The 16,453-nt window shown below is 53.7% G+C and overlaps 3 protein-coding genes across 3 annotated transcripts; all 3 read left to right on the top strand.

Moving 5' to 3' along the window:
- Window positions 1-486: 486 nt before the first annotated feature.
- Window positions 487-2,705, top strand: SETTUDRAFT_143955 (uncharacterized protein). The gene is made up of 2 exons (XM_008033284.1): window positions 487-879; window positions 973-2,705. The coding sequence occupies exons 1-2, from the start codon at window positions 548-550 to the stop codon at window positions 2,204-2,206; spliced, it is 1,566 nt and encodes a 521-aa protein (XP_008031475.1). The 5' UTR covers window positions 487-547; the 3' UTR covers window positions 2,207-2,705.
- Window positions 2,706-9,582: 6,877 nt separating this feature from the next.
- On the top strand, window positions 9,583-9,850 carry SETTUDRAFT_157852 (uncharacterized protein; the record flags this gene model as incomplete). The annotated part of the gene is made up of 2 exons (XM_008033283.1): window positions 9,583-9,733; window positions 9,780-9,850. The coding sequence occupies 2 exons, from the start codon at window positions 9,583-9,585 to the stop codon at window positions 9,848-9,850; spliced, it is 222 nt and encodes a 73-aa protein (XP_008031474.1).
- A 5,006-nt stretch (window positions 9,851-14,856) lies between these two features.
- SETTUDRAFT_24394 (uncharacterized protein) lies at window positions 14,857-15,363 on the top strand (the record flags this gene model as incomplete). The annotated part of the gene is made up of 1 exon (XM_008032987.1): window positions 14,857-15,363. One exon carries the CDS (start codon window positions 14,857-14,859, stop codon window positions 15,361-15,363), a length of 507 nt encoding a protein of 168 aa, XP_008031178.1.
- Window positions 15,364-16,453: the final 1,090 nt, after the last annotated feature.

The following is a 16,453-nucleotide window of genomic DNA, read 5'->3' as shown; positions in this document are numbered from 1 at the left end:
CGTCCATCCACCCATCCACCCATCCACATCCACATCCACATCCACATCCACATCCACATCCACATCCACACCCACTCCCACACCCACTCCCACTCCCTGCCCACCCACACCTCTGCTGCCCCCCCTCGCTAGCGCCTTGCACGCATCCGCGTCTGGCCTCCCGGCCGTAAGAGGGCGCGAGGGGCCCTGCTGGCGCCGCATGGGTCATGGACGGGATTAGGTCCCCCGCTGCATGCCATCGTCGGTGGGTCGCCTGCTCTTCACATTGCAGCAGCGCGTTCCCCCGCAGCCAGCACAAACCAGTGACATGCCTGCCTCGCAAGCCGCCCCTCGACCAGGGGCCGCCAGCCGGTTCATCCTCTGCCTGTGCCGCGAGCGGAGCTGGATTTACTCGAATCCCAGACCCTTTTGACTCTCCCGTGAGACTGTACTCTTTGTGCGACCCAGCGCCTCTCTCCCTCTGTCTGCCTGTCTGCCTGCCAACCTCTTGTCCTTGCCGCCGCCGCCGCTGACCCGCCAGTGCCATCGCATATAACCACGTCCTGCCATGATGGGGAGCGAGTGGCATCCACGCAGGCACCCGCAGCCAGACCAGAACCACTTCTCCCCGCGCACCCTGCCCAGCTTTGCTGAGCTGACGTCGTCGTCGTCGTCCGACTCGCTGTTGCACCGGCCTCGCGACTCTGTGCCACCTCCGCTCCCTCCACCGCTGCCTCCGCCATCGCAGCAGCCACAGTCTCTACCCTCCGCAGCCCTCGACCGCCCGGCCTCGCGCTCTACGCCGCCCTCTGCCCATTCGTCGGCCGACTTTGCAAACCCCCAGCCCGCCCTCGACCGCGCTGCCTTTACCCCCATCAACCACGCGAGCCCGCACGTCAGGTAAGTGTCGTCGCCGCCGACGTGCCTGTAGCCATAGTCGCACATGGCCCTCGCCGAAACACCATGCCGTACGTTTGCTTACCCGCTGTCCAGCCCCACCAACACCAGAATTCCCCCAGTCGCCACTCAACACCACCAGAGGTATTCGCATTCGTTACCACACACCACCGCCGCCGCCGCCCCATACAGCCCCCCGCTGTCGTCGGCACCGCCCCAACCCCAACCCCAACCCCTGCACGACACTGCCCAGTCGCAACCATCAATTGTCAACGCCCGCCAGGACTCGGCCGTTGCCCAACATCCCTTCGATCATCAAAAGGACTCGGAGCCTTCACTGCCATCCTCCGTCTTTGCCTTTTCGTATTTTCACCCGCCCGTCGGCAACCGCCGCCAGTCGACGTCTTCTCGCCCCGTTTGCCATCCGCCGGGGCCGTCTTCTCCGCACTCTCCCCCTGGCGAGTCCCGCCCCAACCAAAGTCAGCCGCCACCTCCGCCTCCGCCAGCAGAAAGCGGCCTGCGAAACGTCCACTCTTCAGCACCGCCGCCCGCTGCAGAGCCCGCGAGGTCGCCCCAGCAGGCGCGAGGCTCTCTCGCAACCGCCAACACAGATACGGCCTTTAGGAACCCCCTGCCTTCTCCCACGCTTGACCAGACCAACGGCAGTGGGCGACATTCCCGCTACAACGTCCGATTTAACACAGTCTACACTTCAGAAAACATGCCGCCAAGCCAGAAGCCCCGGAACGACCCCCCGCCCGCGGTGCCCCCAGCGGCAGAGCCAAGCGAGGAGCAAACAGCGACGTCGGACCAGAGTGTCACGCCGTCGGTAGAGCCCGTGACGCCTTCAGCCATGGTTCCTGTACAGTCGCCTGAAGAGCAGCCGCAGCCGCAGCAGCAAAAGGACCCTCAATTAGAGCGGTGTCCGGGGTGCCAGGAGCCCTGGAGGCGGCCGCTACCTGGCGAGGACCAGTTTCGGCTAAGTTCGCCAGCACAGAACATGGGCGAGCAGCTGGCCCTGACACAGGATTTCATCAAGCGGCTCGAGAACCACGCCAAGTTTGCTGATGAAGCATACCTCACCTGGAAGCGGAAACACCGGTGGTGCGTGCCCCAGACAAACAGCCCGTCTGCTACCGAAGCGCCGGCAGCAGACACGCGCAGCAAGAGCGAGGAGGGCCATTCTCCCACCGAGGCGACGCCAGCCTTGACCGTGTCGGCCAAGCGCAAGTCGGAAGTGCCGCATGAAGCGTCCAAACACCGCAAATTCACAAACTTCGAATCTCAATCTAATGCCACGCCGCCCGTCCGTCCTACTGCGCCAGCGTAATCACGAACGGCTTGTATCACGCCCCATCTACGACCCTTCTTCATTGGACTAAAGTCTTCGTTCCGTTCGCATCCGCATCTGCATCTAGGTTGGTGTTCGTGTCTGCAAAAAGAAAAAAGAGATGGCCTCTGCTATACCCCCCCAAATCCGGGGGTCGTCTCACTTTTTTTTTTTGCTGTGGGACATTTATTGTTGGCATTTGGCACACAAGTTATATCTTTTTTTTTTCTCGTTTCACTTTATACTTTATTTTGTATGTTGATTGACCAGGTACATTGCTACAGAGGGATTCCGCAAAGAGACGGACAGGAAAAGGATATCTAGGCGTTGTCATTCTTAATGGTGTTTCCCTTGCCAAGGGGGGTTTATTTCACCGTCACTATGGTCTGGAACATGAGCGGCATCCGCGGCGGCGCTTGCACACGCCCCCGAATCGGTGGGCTCCACGACGCCATGTATCCGACGCTGTATGCAACCATTGCTTCGCCTGTGTGGTTTCCTGCAAAAGGCAGGCGAGACAAGAGACGGGGAACATTACCTCAAGATCGATCGAGATACTGTAAAAGTTTGTTTTAGTGGCCGGCTGCCCTCTCTCAACAAGGCTCTAGGTTTCGTACCGAACCGCTTTGACACTGGGCGCTCGTGCGGGGCATGCGCAGCCCAATACCCTTGTTTTTGGCACGGGATGCTGGGGTCCTAATCTTGATTAAGGTTTAACAGTCTCGCGCTTGAGCAACAGGGTCGCGTCAGTAGGAATCGGATGCATGCATGTCCGGCAAGGGAGCCAACGTCTGGTCAAGATGAGATCACATTTGGGTATATAGCAATACCGTCTGAATATACAGCCATGCCGTCCACTGGACAGCGGGCGAGGCGGGTGGGGCCTAGAGGGGGGGGGGGCGAAGAGGGCGAGGCGGAAAGAATAGGTACATGTTACAGACGCCACAAAAGGCCCGTCTGCCAAAGAGGAAAAAAAAGAGGGCTATAATGCGAAACATACCGCCACCCTGGTCCGTCACGATGCACGTTGTTGTCTTGGAAGTTTAGAAGCAAAGGAAAGAAAGAAAAAAAAGACGCGCACAGGGACAGGCAACAAGGCGAGTTAGAGACGGACAAGAAGTGGACATGGCCCTGGAGCCAAACCCACGGGCGGCAATTTTACAGGCCCAACAAAAGCTTTAGCCATGGCTATGATGCAGCGCCAGTCCCACTCGAGGCAAAAGTCGCAAATCATAGGGTCGGAATTCTTTCCAGCTTACGCTATGCGATTACCTGCATGACTAGCCACGCCCTTAGATTCTGCTGCTTGCTGAAACGGCATAGAAGGGACACGGCTGACGGCTGCCGAGCGGGGCTTCCCGAGTCGTCAACGCTGTTGAACTGGCGCGGTAGCGAATCATGCTGTGTCGCGCGAGTTCCCTCTTCAGGCAAAGCGGAGGCATTCGGCGGTGCCTGAGGGTTGGGGCGTGCAAAAAAAAATTGCGGTGCAGGCGCGATGCGCGGCCGGCGAAGTGGGTGCACGGGAGGAGGGGGAGGGGAAGGGGGAGGGGGGAGCAGAGGGGCCGGGAGAGCGAGAAAGAGAGAGAAGGAGAGGCAGAGCGAGGGGAGAGAAGAGCGAGTGCGGGAGGAGGAGGGAGGGAGGGAGGGAGCATGGCGGGAAAAGGAAAGAGAGCGACTACGAGGGAAAAGGGTTTTGGTAAGCGGCAGTTGGGGGACTAGCAGAGGGCGGCGTGGGCGGTGATTGGCGGGCAGGCGTGTGGATGGGCTCGCTGCTGACGCGGGGCGGGGCGGGCTGGCGGAGATCTCACACGCAAAATCAAACAAAAAGGTTCGCGGCGGCAAGGACAGCGCACGCAGCTCGGCAGTACTCGAACAATGACCTCATCATCAGGCCAGCTCGCCGGGTAGGGTAGCCATGCGCATGGGGTATTTTTTAGGGGTGCGTGGCCAACCGTTTACGCATTCTGGTCCCCCAGCGACGGTTCTCTGGCACTGGCGCGCTCACAGGCACGGTAGTGGCAGCGGCGCCGCGAGCCACGCACTCCGAGCATGGAGCCGTCGCTTAATATGGACAGAATGGGAGCCTGCTGGGGGACGACGTGTGAGCCTGTGTGAGGTGAGGCCATGCTCATGGGCGGCGGACCCGAATGCATGAGAAGTGTCTCAAGGATGGCCAGACGATTACAACGGCTGTGTCGAGAAAAAATAGCTTAGTGCCGATCGCCCGGAGCAGGTGACAGCTTGGGGAAACGGAGCGTCACGAGGCCACGGGTTAAGCTTTAGCGCGGGCGAAACTTTGTCGCGTCATGCGAACGGCTGGCGTCGCGGGTGTGGGCGAAGCTGGCGGGCAAGAGAGAGAGAGAGAAAAAAAGGGACGCGGGCGCGAGGCTCCCGACGACGGAAGGGGGCAAACAATGATGCGTTTGCAGCAGCGCGCCTGAGATGGACGGTGGAGACCTACTAGATACAAGATTCGGACCGCAACGTGATTGCAGTCCTGGCACTGGCATGGGGGGGGGGCTCTCCGAGGTGGCTGCTCATCGTGATGCCGAGCAGGCAGTCTAAAGTGCCGCGACCTAGGCAAGCTGCGGCAGACATGGGCAGCGAGGGTTTCTGGTGGCGTGAGACGCAGACCATTTGTCTGGCCGTCATGTGAGCTGACACGGGCGCTGTGTGTCTGTTTCGCTCGCTCGCTCGCACGCTGCGTGTGGTGGTGCTAGATGTGCTAGATACATGGGCCATGGCAGTAGCAGTAGTGGTAGTAGTAGTGGTGGTGGTAGTAGAGTGGTAGTAGTAGTAGTAGTAGCAGTAGTAGCAATAGTAGCAGTAGTAGGATGGACATTGATGCAGCAGCAGAGAAGCCACGTAGCCGTCGGCAACAACAAGCACAGCAACGCAACAACAGCAGCACAAAGCGCGAGGGGCGGCGCAGGTCGAGCGCGTCGCCTGCGAGTGCACATTTTAATCTCCTATGCATGAACCCCCAACGCTCTAGACGCGTTACAAGAGTCGCGCTCTTTCCGCATCTGGCGGGGCGTGGACAGGACGCATCTATACCCAATTCCGCTTCCCCAGCTTGGCGATGCATCATCGACGGACGGCGGGAGGGCACAGACAGCTCCCGTCCGCATCGGCGAGTCACGGCCCCGGTCGCCCACACGCTAGCCGCAACCTCGAGTCACGCCCGCAATCACCCTGCGGCCCCGGCTCTCCCCTACCCTTACCCCCCCAGCACCAGCACCAGCACCAGCACCAGCACCAGCTCCAGCTCCAGCTCCAAGCTCCAAGCTCCAAGCTCCAGGCTCCAGGCTCTACGCAGCACCAGCACCAAGCTCCAAAGCACCAGCCCCAGCAAGCTCCAGCTCTCCAGCTCCGGCTCCAGTCCCCGTCCCAGCACCCAGCACCCAGCACACGCCAGTCCCAGCACCACGCTCCCTCTCCTGCTCCCTCGCCTCGCGCGGAACCTGGACCTGGCCCTGGCCTCGACTCGTCGACTCCCGCAAACAAAACTGCGACACCAACACATCTTGGACAAACTGCCGCCGTCGCCGCCGCCGCCCCAAGCCGCCCGGGGTGCCGGCCAGTTTCCCCCGTGCAGGCACGTGCTTGACACACTGTCAGCACTCCCCAGCCGTGTCTGCAGGAGAACCATACTACTCGCAGCCCTAGTCGTGCCAGCTGTCAATGGACGGGGCCTTTTATGCAACCTGGTCGTAACAGGCAAGAGACGGCCTGCGGTTGCATTGGGCCGGCAGCCTTTGCCAGCCCGACATGGCCCCAGGACGCGACATGATCATCGCCAGCGATATAGATTGCCTGCACATCAAGCGTCATGTACTGGCTATCGATGGATGCATGCATGCATGCCTCAATCCAGCCATGTAAGTACTGTATGCCCAAGACGATGCTGCAGTGCCTCTGCAAGAGAGGGAGGGGGAGGGGGGCAAAAAACGGCCGCTATCAAGCTGCGGCGTAGGCTACGCACAGCATCATGGCTAATGCCCCTCTCTCAGCGAATCGGAAACCGGCGGCTGCCAAGCCTCTACTCGCCGCCCACTGGTGCACGCCTGTGTAAATGTATCCATATCTAAAACATGTCCCCTTTGTTATGTCACAGGCTAGGCCTAATCATGGCAAACAAGTCTCCGGACCTTTTTTTTTCTGCTCACGCCGCCGTTCGAGTCAATCATCCAGCAAAGCTCGCCTCACTCTTCACACACCGCGTCATCGCGACAGGCCCCGCTATGCAGAGGCGGCGATCATCACAAAAACCCCCCGTCACCGCGCACTTGAAAAAAAATGTCTCTTTTTAATTCCAGATATAGCACCGCCGCACGCGAGACTGGTACTGGCAATCGCCGCACCGCCGCATGAACCCATGCAAGGGGCCTTCTTCTAATGTACATGAGTAGCCATCACGACGCCAGGATGGCGACTTTATCCTACCAAGCCGCCTCGGATCAACCACGCACACGCTTCTCTTGCTACTGACTGGCTGGTCCTCGATTCCGATGTGTAGGGGTACCGCGATACCACAGCCGCCCTTTGCAACCCCCATCTCTTCGCCCGCCGCCGCGTTACACATCGATCTTGTACCACGCACCAGGGATGGCACGCCTGCCGCATCTCGTAATTGTCTCCGCGTCCCACCCTTGACTCGATCCTTGGACTTGTCTCTTCACCCGAGAGGATCGGGTCTTCTACCCGACTGCTATTCCAAGGCCATGTGTGTGTAGTACAGATGGAATGCCGCATCTAGATCGTGGCTATCGAGATGTTATCGAGATTGCCCGTTCTAGCGGGTGGCTAACGCTAGACTCGGCCCGCCACTCAGCGTCACGTATACCAACACGCTTGCAAGGCACCCAACTTTCCGTTTCCTACGCCTACCAAACACGGTCGTGAGTGCAGATGCACGTCACCAAGACATACGCAATATCAAGGCATGCCACTTTTGTCCCCGGCCTTGGGTGCCGCACCCCTCTGGCCCGTTGAAATTGCAACGTCTGCATGTACTACATGCCCCCCCGAAGATTCCCTGCGACACTACTGCTCTCTCACCGCACTTGGCATCGCTTAGGCATAAAAAAAAGGGCATGCTCCGTCCATGGTGACGCCAAATACGACGAGCAAGTGACCTCGGTCTGCTATGCCGTCCAGTCGTTTGTCGGCGGGCAGTGGCAAGTTGGTGTTGATACAAGATTGCTGATAGCAAGCCTCAGTATTGACAGGTATCGCTGGTTGACAGGCAGGGGAAACCCATCATGAAGCGTATTAAACCGGGTTCACATGCTAACTCTGAAGACCCCAAGATAGAAAAAACAAAAAACTGGGAAATGTATCCCGGACCTCTCAGGTTGAGCGCCGCGCTGACCTGCATAACGGCTTTGGGGACGGGAAGGATGAAAAGGAAAAAAAAATAAAGGAAAAAGTAAATACATCACCCGACGTATCTGTGACAACGTTGGACCCGTTACATGGCATCAATGCTCAGATTCCAGTCACATTTAGTACACCACGAATTCCAGACGCATAGCTCGTGTGAAACTGGGTTGTTGTGCTGTATACGGAAGGCAAAGCGATTCAGTCGCCGTCCTGATACCGGTTGTCATGACTAGTTGTAGGTATTCACACAAGGCAGCCGATACCAAGTTGTCCTCCATTATCCCCTTCGAGACGGGTCTCGACCCGGCCCCCAGGCTGCTGGGCTGTCTGACGCTAGCGAAACATGACACTGAAATGGAATCCGTGCCCACGCTTTCTTCCCTCTTTCACCTGCCCTGCCCTGCCCTGCCCTGCTGCAGCCCTGTCCGCCATTTCATTTCATTTCATTTCATTTCCTTTTTTCTTTTTCCTGAAATCTGGCCATTCACAACTCCAACTTTACCGCTTCGAGGTAGTAGTCTCTCTCTTCCCTTGGCGGCGCACGTTTCCCATTCCTTCTTCTCACCTCTTTCCTTTTTCTGTTCTGTTTTTTTTTCTAAACTCTCTGCAACCCCCCTAACTTTGCCGAATCCGACACTGGGTCGGTTGCTCGGTCGCGTAAGCGAGCTTTGCTGCGGGGTGGCCTTGTTTGCAATAGACGACATGGGAAACGGGAAGGATTTGGCGAGATTGAGCGTGGCTGGGTTGGCCGTGGCACTAGCGCTATGTATGTACATATCTGTGTATGTATCTATCTATGTACACCCTATGTATGTATGGATGTATGTACGTGATGAGGGTATGATGGGCACACGGCGCCGATAACACATGTGAGTATGCATATACCGAGAAAGGTAAAAACATAATAAATGTAGTTGACGTGGCTACGGTGGCGACAGCAGAGACGAGGCCGTTGGGGCGCGCTGCTGCGTCTTGGTAGCGGTGGTGGTGGTGATGGTGGTGGTCTGGCCGGCTGTTGGTGTGGTCGGGCACAAAACAAGAAAAGAAAAAAAGTTGCACACTCGAGTTTGGTTGCGCCATGGTGCGCGTCTCGTAGGACGACCTGGGGGGGGGACCGAGTTTGGAATCAATGGGATGAAGGGGGTGGAGACTGATGGCGCTGCTTAGCGGCCGCTGTCACATGGGCTTGCAAAGCCCACAGCTTCTGGAAACCAAAAAACAACTGCCTTTCTCTCTCTCTCTCGTGTAGTGGTGTGGTTTTTTTGGCTCGCGTGGATGCGAGACAAGGCCATTGATTGGGCATGATGACTGCAGACGCGAGGTGTGTGTGTGTGTGTGTGTGTGTGTGTGTGTGTGTGTGTGTGTGTGTAAGCATACGTATTTCGTGTTGGGCATCATTGTCATGACCATCATCATCATTATTGGCATCGTAATCATCATGTCCATCTGCTTCAGCCAGCCCAATGGGTGGCTTTCCCGTGTGGCGAATATTTATGTCGAGTAGCCGCTGCTGCTGACCTCCATCGTCTATCGTCCACCCTCTGACGCCCGCACGCTATTGACTTTTTCCGTCTCTAGCCCACCTGACCAACACCACCACCAACACCACCACTACCACCAAGACCTCACTTCACTCGTAGCGCGCCGCACTCGCTCAGCTCTCTCAAACACACGCCGGATGCCATGTGCGAATCACAGCCTCTGGTTCCACCATGACTCCATGTCCCGACCTGCCTTTGAACGGACAAGCGCTGTTTCCTGAGCCCCTCAGCCCTGTCGACCAGCCAGCCCACTGCTTTCCGCCTTGCAGAAGCTAGCTTCTACGAATGACACATGGTAGCGACACGCCCACGACAACTAGGTGCACGACGCGGGTACCCAAGGGGTGGGAGGGGGTGCAGCAGGACAGAGCGAGCGAGGGGGGTTGGTTGGTGGGTGCGGCACACTTACCAACCAAGCGCCTGACGCGCTTTTGAACGTGGTAGTAGTCCATGGACGTTTGGGGTGACTTTTGGGTACGCGCGTTCCCCATGGCCCTCTCATGGCCTCGCTTCAGCCCAAACCCTCTTTTGCCGCGTGATAGCAGCCACGGGCGAATCATGTTGCGCAGCGCCCGATACGGTGGCCCCCCGTCCTGGCATGGTGCGTGTGGATGGGTGTGCGCCCGATAAGTCTGGAAGCTCGGCAGAAACGGGGTTACTCCTGGTAAGGCGACCGTCTGCTCAACAGCGAATTGCCATGTTGCAAAGTGCCATGTAAGGTGCATGTGTCGTGAAGCTACTACACTAACATTGCAACCCTCTGGTTCCCTGGCACCCCTCTTCCCTTCCCTTAATACTACACCTGCTATTACTGTCGGCTCCAAGGACAAGGGACCCCCCCTCCCCTCTCTTCCTAGTACTCTTCCTAGTACTACCATCGCTTCCCACCTTCTCTTTCCTGGTCTACTTTCTTTTTTTTTCCGACACCTCTTGGGTTGGCGGAGATGAGCGCGGTCGAGTAGAGACGAGTCGAAACGATGCGAGCATGGATGTTGCTTTGACCACATTCCTTTTTTGCATTTCCCCCCCTCCCATCCTTGAACGTCCAAAACCATGGGACCAGGGCTTATCGTCGAGAGTTTCTTTCTTGTGGTTGCACGCCTGCATATCTCGACATTCAAAGGCGCGTATGCAGCCCAGAAAACGAAGCAAATTAAAGGGACCGATGGGAAAAGACGAACAAACACAGAAAGAAAGAAAGAGAAAAAAAAGACAAGGAAAGACGAACCGACGACTTGCCTTGGATTGATCGACAATGACGCTATTCAGCTCACCCACTCGGCAAGCAAATAAAGGTTGTCGGTACTTGGTTGCCGTATGCCGTCAGTGTCATGCAAAAACCATATCCTCGACTACTTGATTGCTAGCACGTTTGGGATTTGCAGTTTCGCGCCGGTGATTGGCCACGGGATTCGCGATCTTCCAAATCGCCCCCGTAAATAGCGTGCTCGTGTCTGACTGAGTGGTCGTCGTCGTCGACGGACTCAAGTCCGTTTAGTTTTTTGGCCCGAAATGCCTTCTTCAGCATCCTCGTCCTCCCGTCCCCCTTCCCCCTTCGCTCCATCGAGCCCAAAACCCGTCATGTTGGAAAATTCATGGCTACGTATCCTGGCCTTGGATGGAGGTGCTGGGAAGAGAGGGAGAGAAAGGGGGGGGCGCCCACGGGGCTGAAGGCTTAGTGTGATGGTTGGCCGCGCTAGGCGGCGCCGCTTGTTAGAGAGCAAGGTTTGAAGCTTTCGGGACAGCACACCCACACCCACACAAACACACATACTTGTTCTTTCTCTCTCCCCCATGACTTTTAACACCGGATAAACCGGTAGTGTGTGTGTGTGCTGTGCTGTGCTCAGCTTCCATGTTTGCTTCTGAGGCTTTTTATCCGTACCGTTTTGGCGGCGTTTGGGGACATGGCTGACGCGTATGTATGCTGGGTTTTGTTGAAAGGTGGCTTTTCTTTTGTGGTTTGGTTTGAGGTGTCCTGGGTTCTGCTTGCTGTGGTGCAATCTGTCATCTCTCATCATCGTCATCATCATTATCAGCAGCAGCAGGACAAGTGTAGTGGTAGCGTGATCTTTGCCAAGTGTCAGAGCCTAGACGGCAGGCTGTGTGTATATCGCTTCTCCAATGAGGGTATGTGAATTGGTATACGCTCTGTTTGCAGTACATGTACATGTACATGGCGCTCTCTCACGTGCCAGGGCTCTTCGGAGAGAGATCAGGGTCCTTAGCATGCGGGCTGACCATGAACATCAGGGTCCTGAGGGGATGCTACAATTTCCAAAGTTTGTTTTGGACATAGTCCCCAATGGCAACGTTCGTGTCCCTCTCTGCTTACAAGTCGGCCTGGGTGGGGTCTTACGCAACACAGGCCCGTCTAGCCTATTGGGGCAGGAGACCCTGAACGTTGCTTCTGACCCCCCCGTGTACACCTAATGCTATATTGTTGAATTTGCATAGCCACTGTTTTACAAGCATGGTGATGGCTTTTGCTTAATGCATACATGCCCGTAAATGGTTAGGCATAGTCTTTGCCTACGGTTGATGTAAGATATCCCGCCACACAAGTTTCAAGTGGAGACACTGAGCTAAATAGTCACCATGTATTTATCAATGTGATAGTCTCTGTTTCGATATAGCGACTAGTAATCAACTATTGTCTCTGCGACCAAAAAAAAAGAGGTACGTCATGGATCGCCGTACGTAGAGAAGACGAGTCGTGGCTGACACCCCGTCAGTCTTGTTACAGTGTGTCAATCCAAGCTGCAGGCATTAGAGTTTTGCCCTTTCAAAGTCTATCGTCCCCTCGGGCAAAAGTTATTCGTCCTACCACTAAGCGGCTATCTGGCCTACCACTTAGCAGGGGTCTGCATTAGTGCGGGCGCATCCAAACTATATAGAGTTAGCACTGTAATATAATAACTTAGCACTGAATATTGTGACCGACTTAGCAACTAGATAATACCTATCTAGTATAGAAGCTTAGTGTTTTTGTTTTAGGCGAGCTAGCAGCCCCTAAGGCACCTACACTATCACCATACAACGCGCACAAATTATTAAAATATTGTTAATATTACTTAATTACTATATCGCCTTTAAGCCACAACGCCGCTTATATTATTAAGACTGCTAAACAGCTAGATTGCTATACAATTAAGTTAGACTTTAGTGAAGATGTGTCTGTTTAGGAGGGCTCTAACACTAATTCTAATGGCTTTAGTAGATAGAGCGATTCTGACGAGCCTGACGAGCCTGCAGCTCTAGAAGCTGTTCTGGCTCTAGCCTATGAAGCTATCGCTAGCGACGTTTTCCCACCCTAGTGTACCTAGCTAGTTGATAAGTATAGGCCTTGTTGTAGGGCTTATAGTAAGCTTCGTGGTATTGCGGACTGCGATCTTAGTGACCTATAGGAGGCTTTAACACGCGCCTAAGAGCATACTCCGCCGCTAGAAGTGCTGTATAACAGCCTCGCGGAGGCGGAGGCTGCAGCTAAGGCATAGGGAAAAGAACGCGGCGTTCTATATAGTTAGAAGAGGTGGAAAGGTAAGGGTAAAATTTAACTTTTTATGGTGTGCAACCGCTTAGGTAAGGCCAGGAAGCTTAAGAATAGTGCTGCACCAGGCGTACGGGCTAGTGCAACGTCGCAGAAAACGAGCTGTAGAATAGGTTTTTAGATTTTAGCAGAAGACTACCTTAATTAGGAAGGTTAGTGGAGGATAAAATAGATAGAGGGAAGGAAAAGTTTTCTCTATAACTACCTACTAGTGGAGAATATTTAGGCGTTTGCGAGAAATTATTAGGAGGCGCTAGTAGTAGTGCTAGCCAAGAGGCTAAGGTTAATTTAGGCTGTATCGCGAGGCCTAAATTATGCTGTAAAAATGCTGCGCGAGCAGTTTCTAGAGGTTTTTATGACGCGGCAAGACGTTAAAAACTGTTTCGCAGCATTCTATTGTTAGGAACTAGGGCTAAACACCTATATAGGCCTATTGTTAAAAGAGATAGAGTAGGACAAGTATTAGTTTCAGTAAGTAACTATCTTAATAGTTCTTTAGTGTTCAAGTTTCTTCTAGTGCATAGATATCTAGATAGCTAATACTAATTATCTAATTAGTCAAAATTATCGCGCTAGCTCACTAGCGCTGTTTTCTAAGAACACTAGAATTCTCTAACGCGTCTCTAGGCACGGCGTTAACGCTAAGAATCATATTACCTACCTTATTTTTATCCACCTACGCTACTTTAAGACCTGTAAAAAGTTGCTAGACGTGCTTATTGTTAATTACACGTATAACACGAATAAATACAACTATCCCTTACTTAATTTAGTTAGTTTAAATAGGTATAATTGCATAATACACCTAGGCGTCGCGCTTATCCACACCTAAGATAAGGCCTTATTTAGCTGGGTACTACGCTACTTTAAGGACCTATTTAAAATAGAGAAAATTACTGTACGCGTCTAGTTAAGCAATTAAGATTAAGCCTTTCTTAATGCTCTTAAAAAAGTATTTAATAAGCCTATAGTTATTCTCTATTAGTAGCATCCTAATAAGGACTTTATAAGTTACCTATAGCTTAAGCTATCTACTAAATTTAGTTACAATTAGGTAGGTAGAACATAGGTCAATCGCTAGGCAACAGATAACTTCTTTAAGCTTTATTTAAAGCTTCTTAACTCGCCGTTAGAAGCCAATTATAACACCAACCTAGCGGCCTACGAGCGGCGATTAAGGACTGCGATAGTATACCTAAAGCAGTACTAGCTCAATAATCACCGCCACAAACTAGTAAGTTATTATATTAATCACCATACCTACTTTGGCCTTACTACTACTAGTAAGGCTAAAGGCGCTTACTACGTTATTAAGCAATAGTATTGCTTTAGGCGTTAGTAAGGACGTTAGCTTTATAATAGGAGACATAGAAGTCCTATAGCCGCTAGAAAAGTGTTAATATATTAACACTAGAGCTTTAGTGTAACGGCGCAGGTAAGGCAGGTCGGATCTGTTTCGGTCGTAGGATCACTCAGAGGCATATGGGAGTGCGTGGGATCACAAAGAGCCTAGATTCAACAAGCCACCTATAGGCCTTGTACGAAAGGATATCAAAAGTCTACAGAGCTAGCTACAGGGAGTGTCTCAATATATACCTATCCTAGTCGGGTCCGAATTCGGATCCGACCTCGGGCGAATGGCTGATGAAGGGCGGCAGGTACTTCCTCCGATCCGGCTCTGGGATTGGCTCAATACTTGGCGAAGTTGTAACATCGTTACATTTAGATCTAGAATTGGTTATAACACCTAAGATTATATCTTTAGTGTAATAAGTTTTTAAATAACCTATTACGCGCTCTAAAAAACTATAAAATAGCTTATAGTGGCCTAAGCAGAGGTGGCGAAGATGTGGGAAACTAGCTCCTAGCTTCTAGCCTATACTAATTAGTATAGGCCGTTGCTTAGGATGCCTTGCTAGCATCTTCTCGCTAAGCTTAACCTTAACTCTAAGGTGCTCTAGCTATTAGATTTTAATCCACATTAGTGGATTAATTAATCTTAAGCTCTAGAAGTTAAAGTTACTTAAACGCCTCTTAAGCCTGTGCTAATTTTGCAGTAAAAACGGGCGAGAAAATTGCACAAAAAAGGCTCGAGCTAGCGGCGCAAGCCTAGCTTTTTTGAGCGCGCAGATGCTAACAATCTAGCAACTCCACCAGCCGCTCTACCAGCCCGAATGGCGACCCAAGCCCAGCCGCCGGAGCAGCTTACTATACTGCCTCCACCGCAGCCTCCGGCACCCGATCACCACCACCAGGCTCAGCTACACCACCAAGTTTTGGCTGGGATAGCCGCTCCGCAGCTATCCCAGCAGCCTCATGTAGCTCTGCCAGGCTACCAGCCGGGCTACCAGCCGGGTTACCAGCTTCCGCCGCCGCTATACCACCCAGCCGCTCACCCCGCCCACCCGGCCGCCCACCCGATTTTTCAACCACCGCTCGCGTACGGCCCCGCCCACAGAGGCCTCGCGATAGGGCTTCAAAATGGGCCTCCGGGTGCCCGTTTCGGCCACCTCGACCGCCCGGCTGTCGCGCAACATCCCCATCCTCCATACTACTTGCCTCTCCACCCAAATTTACCGTCAAACTCGGGTGGCGAAAGGCGCGATGATGATTGGGAGCCCCATTACAGTCAGCCAACGCGATCGTCGTACTACGCCGGCCATAGCTTTTTCGGTGAGTAGCTAGGAGCCCGTTTTGGGCTGGTTTTTGGGCTATATAGAACACCAAAAATCGAGCAATATAGCTAGTTTTTGAGCCTCACTTTTTTTTTGCTTTTGCGACTTCCGTTTTAGCTGCGCAACACCACTAGATTTTTATTAACATACTAGCTATCTTTACACACTAGAACTTACTATGGCACGGCTATATTACAGTAAGTAATATAAAATACTGCCAATGTTTTAGCCAAGCCCACTAATGCAGACCCCTGCTAAGTGGTAGGCCAGATAGCCGCTTAGTGGTAGGACGAATAACTTTTGCCGTCCCCTCGTCTGTATCAGAGCCTCGACCAGCAAACCTCATTGCTTCTGGCAACAACTGGGAGGAGGAGCAGCGGCATGCAGCCCATGAATTTCACCGAGCAATGTCCCGGATACCGCCACGGTTGAACCGAACGCTTCGGGAAGAAAGAAAAAAACAGCGCAGATCCCAATTTAGCGGATGACGGTGGTTTACCAGGTGAGTAATCTAGCGAGATTTGAATTCACATTAGGTCCTTTTCGTGTTGTGTAATACGAGTATGAGTGGTTCAGCACGCAGGCTCGAGTATCTATATTGCGGCAACGGCCCTTTAGGGGGGGGGTGAGCACATAGCCGTGCCCGGTGACGTAGCACACCGAAAGCGTGCCTATCACACCCAGGTGTTGCACGAGGCGGCAATACGAGTTGATACCGAACACGTGGGTGATGGCCAGGGGCGCGTAGACTGGACCACACAGGGAACAGTGGGTGAGTTTCTGGTCGCCGACCTTATTCCAGACATGGCATCGGAGAGGTGAAAGCGAGCGCACGAAGCCTTTTCCCTCTGCGGCGCGTCCCAACGGTACACACACACGCACCAACGGCATGTTGCGGCCCGCAGTTTATGCTTATATAACGGTGATATTGGGGCCCGGACCGTGTTTCCCAAGACAAGGTCAGCATCCAGAACCGTGGGCACGACTCCCTTCCTATTTCAGCCGCAAGCATTATCGAGCGGCATATTAATGGGAAGCCTACGGAGGTGCCTCACAAAAGTTTTGTCCTGCCAAGAATAATTTAGCCGAAATCTGG

This window comes from Exserohilum turcica, assembly GCF_000359705.1.
Source record: "Exserohilum turcica Et28A unplaced genomic scaffold SETTUscaffold_9, whole genome shotgun sequence".
NCBI lineage: Eukaryota > Fungi > Ascomycota > Dothideomycetes > Pleosporales > Pleosporaceae > Exserohilum > Exserohilum turcicum.
Note: the sequence above shows the minus strand (reverse complement) of the source record. Positions and strands in the feature narration are given on the sequence as shown.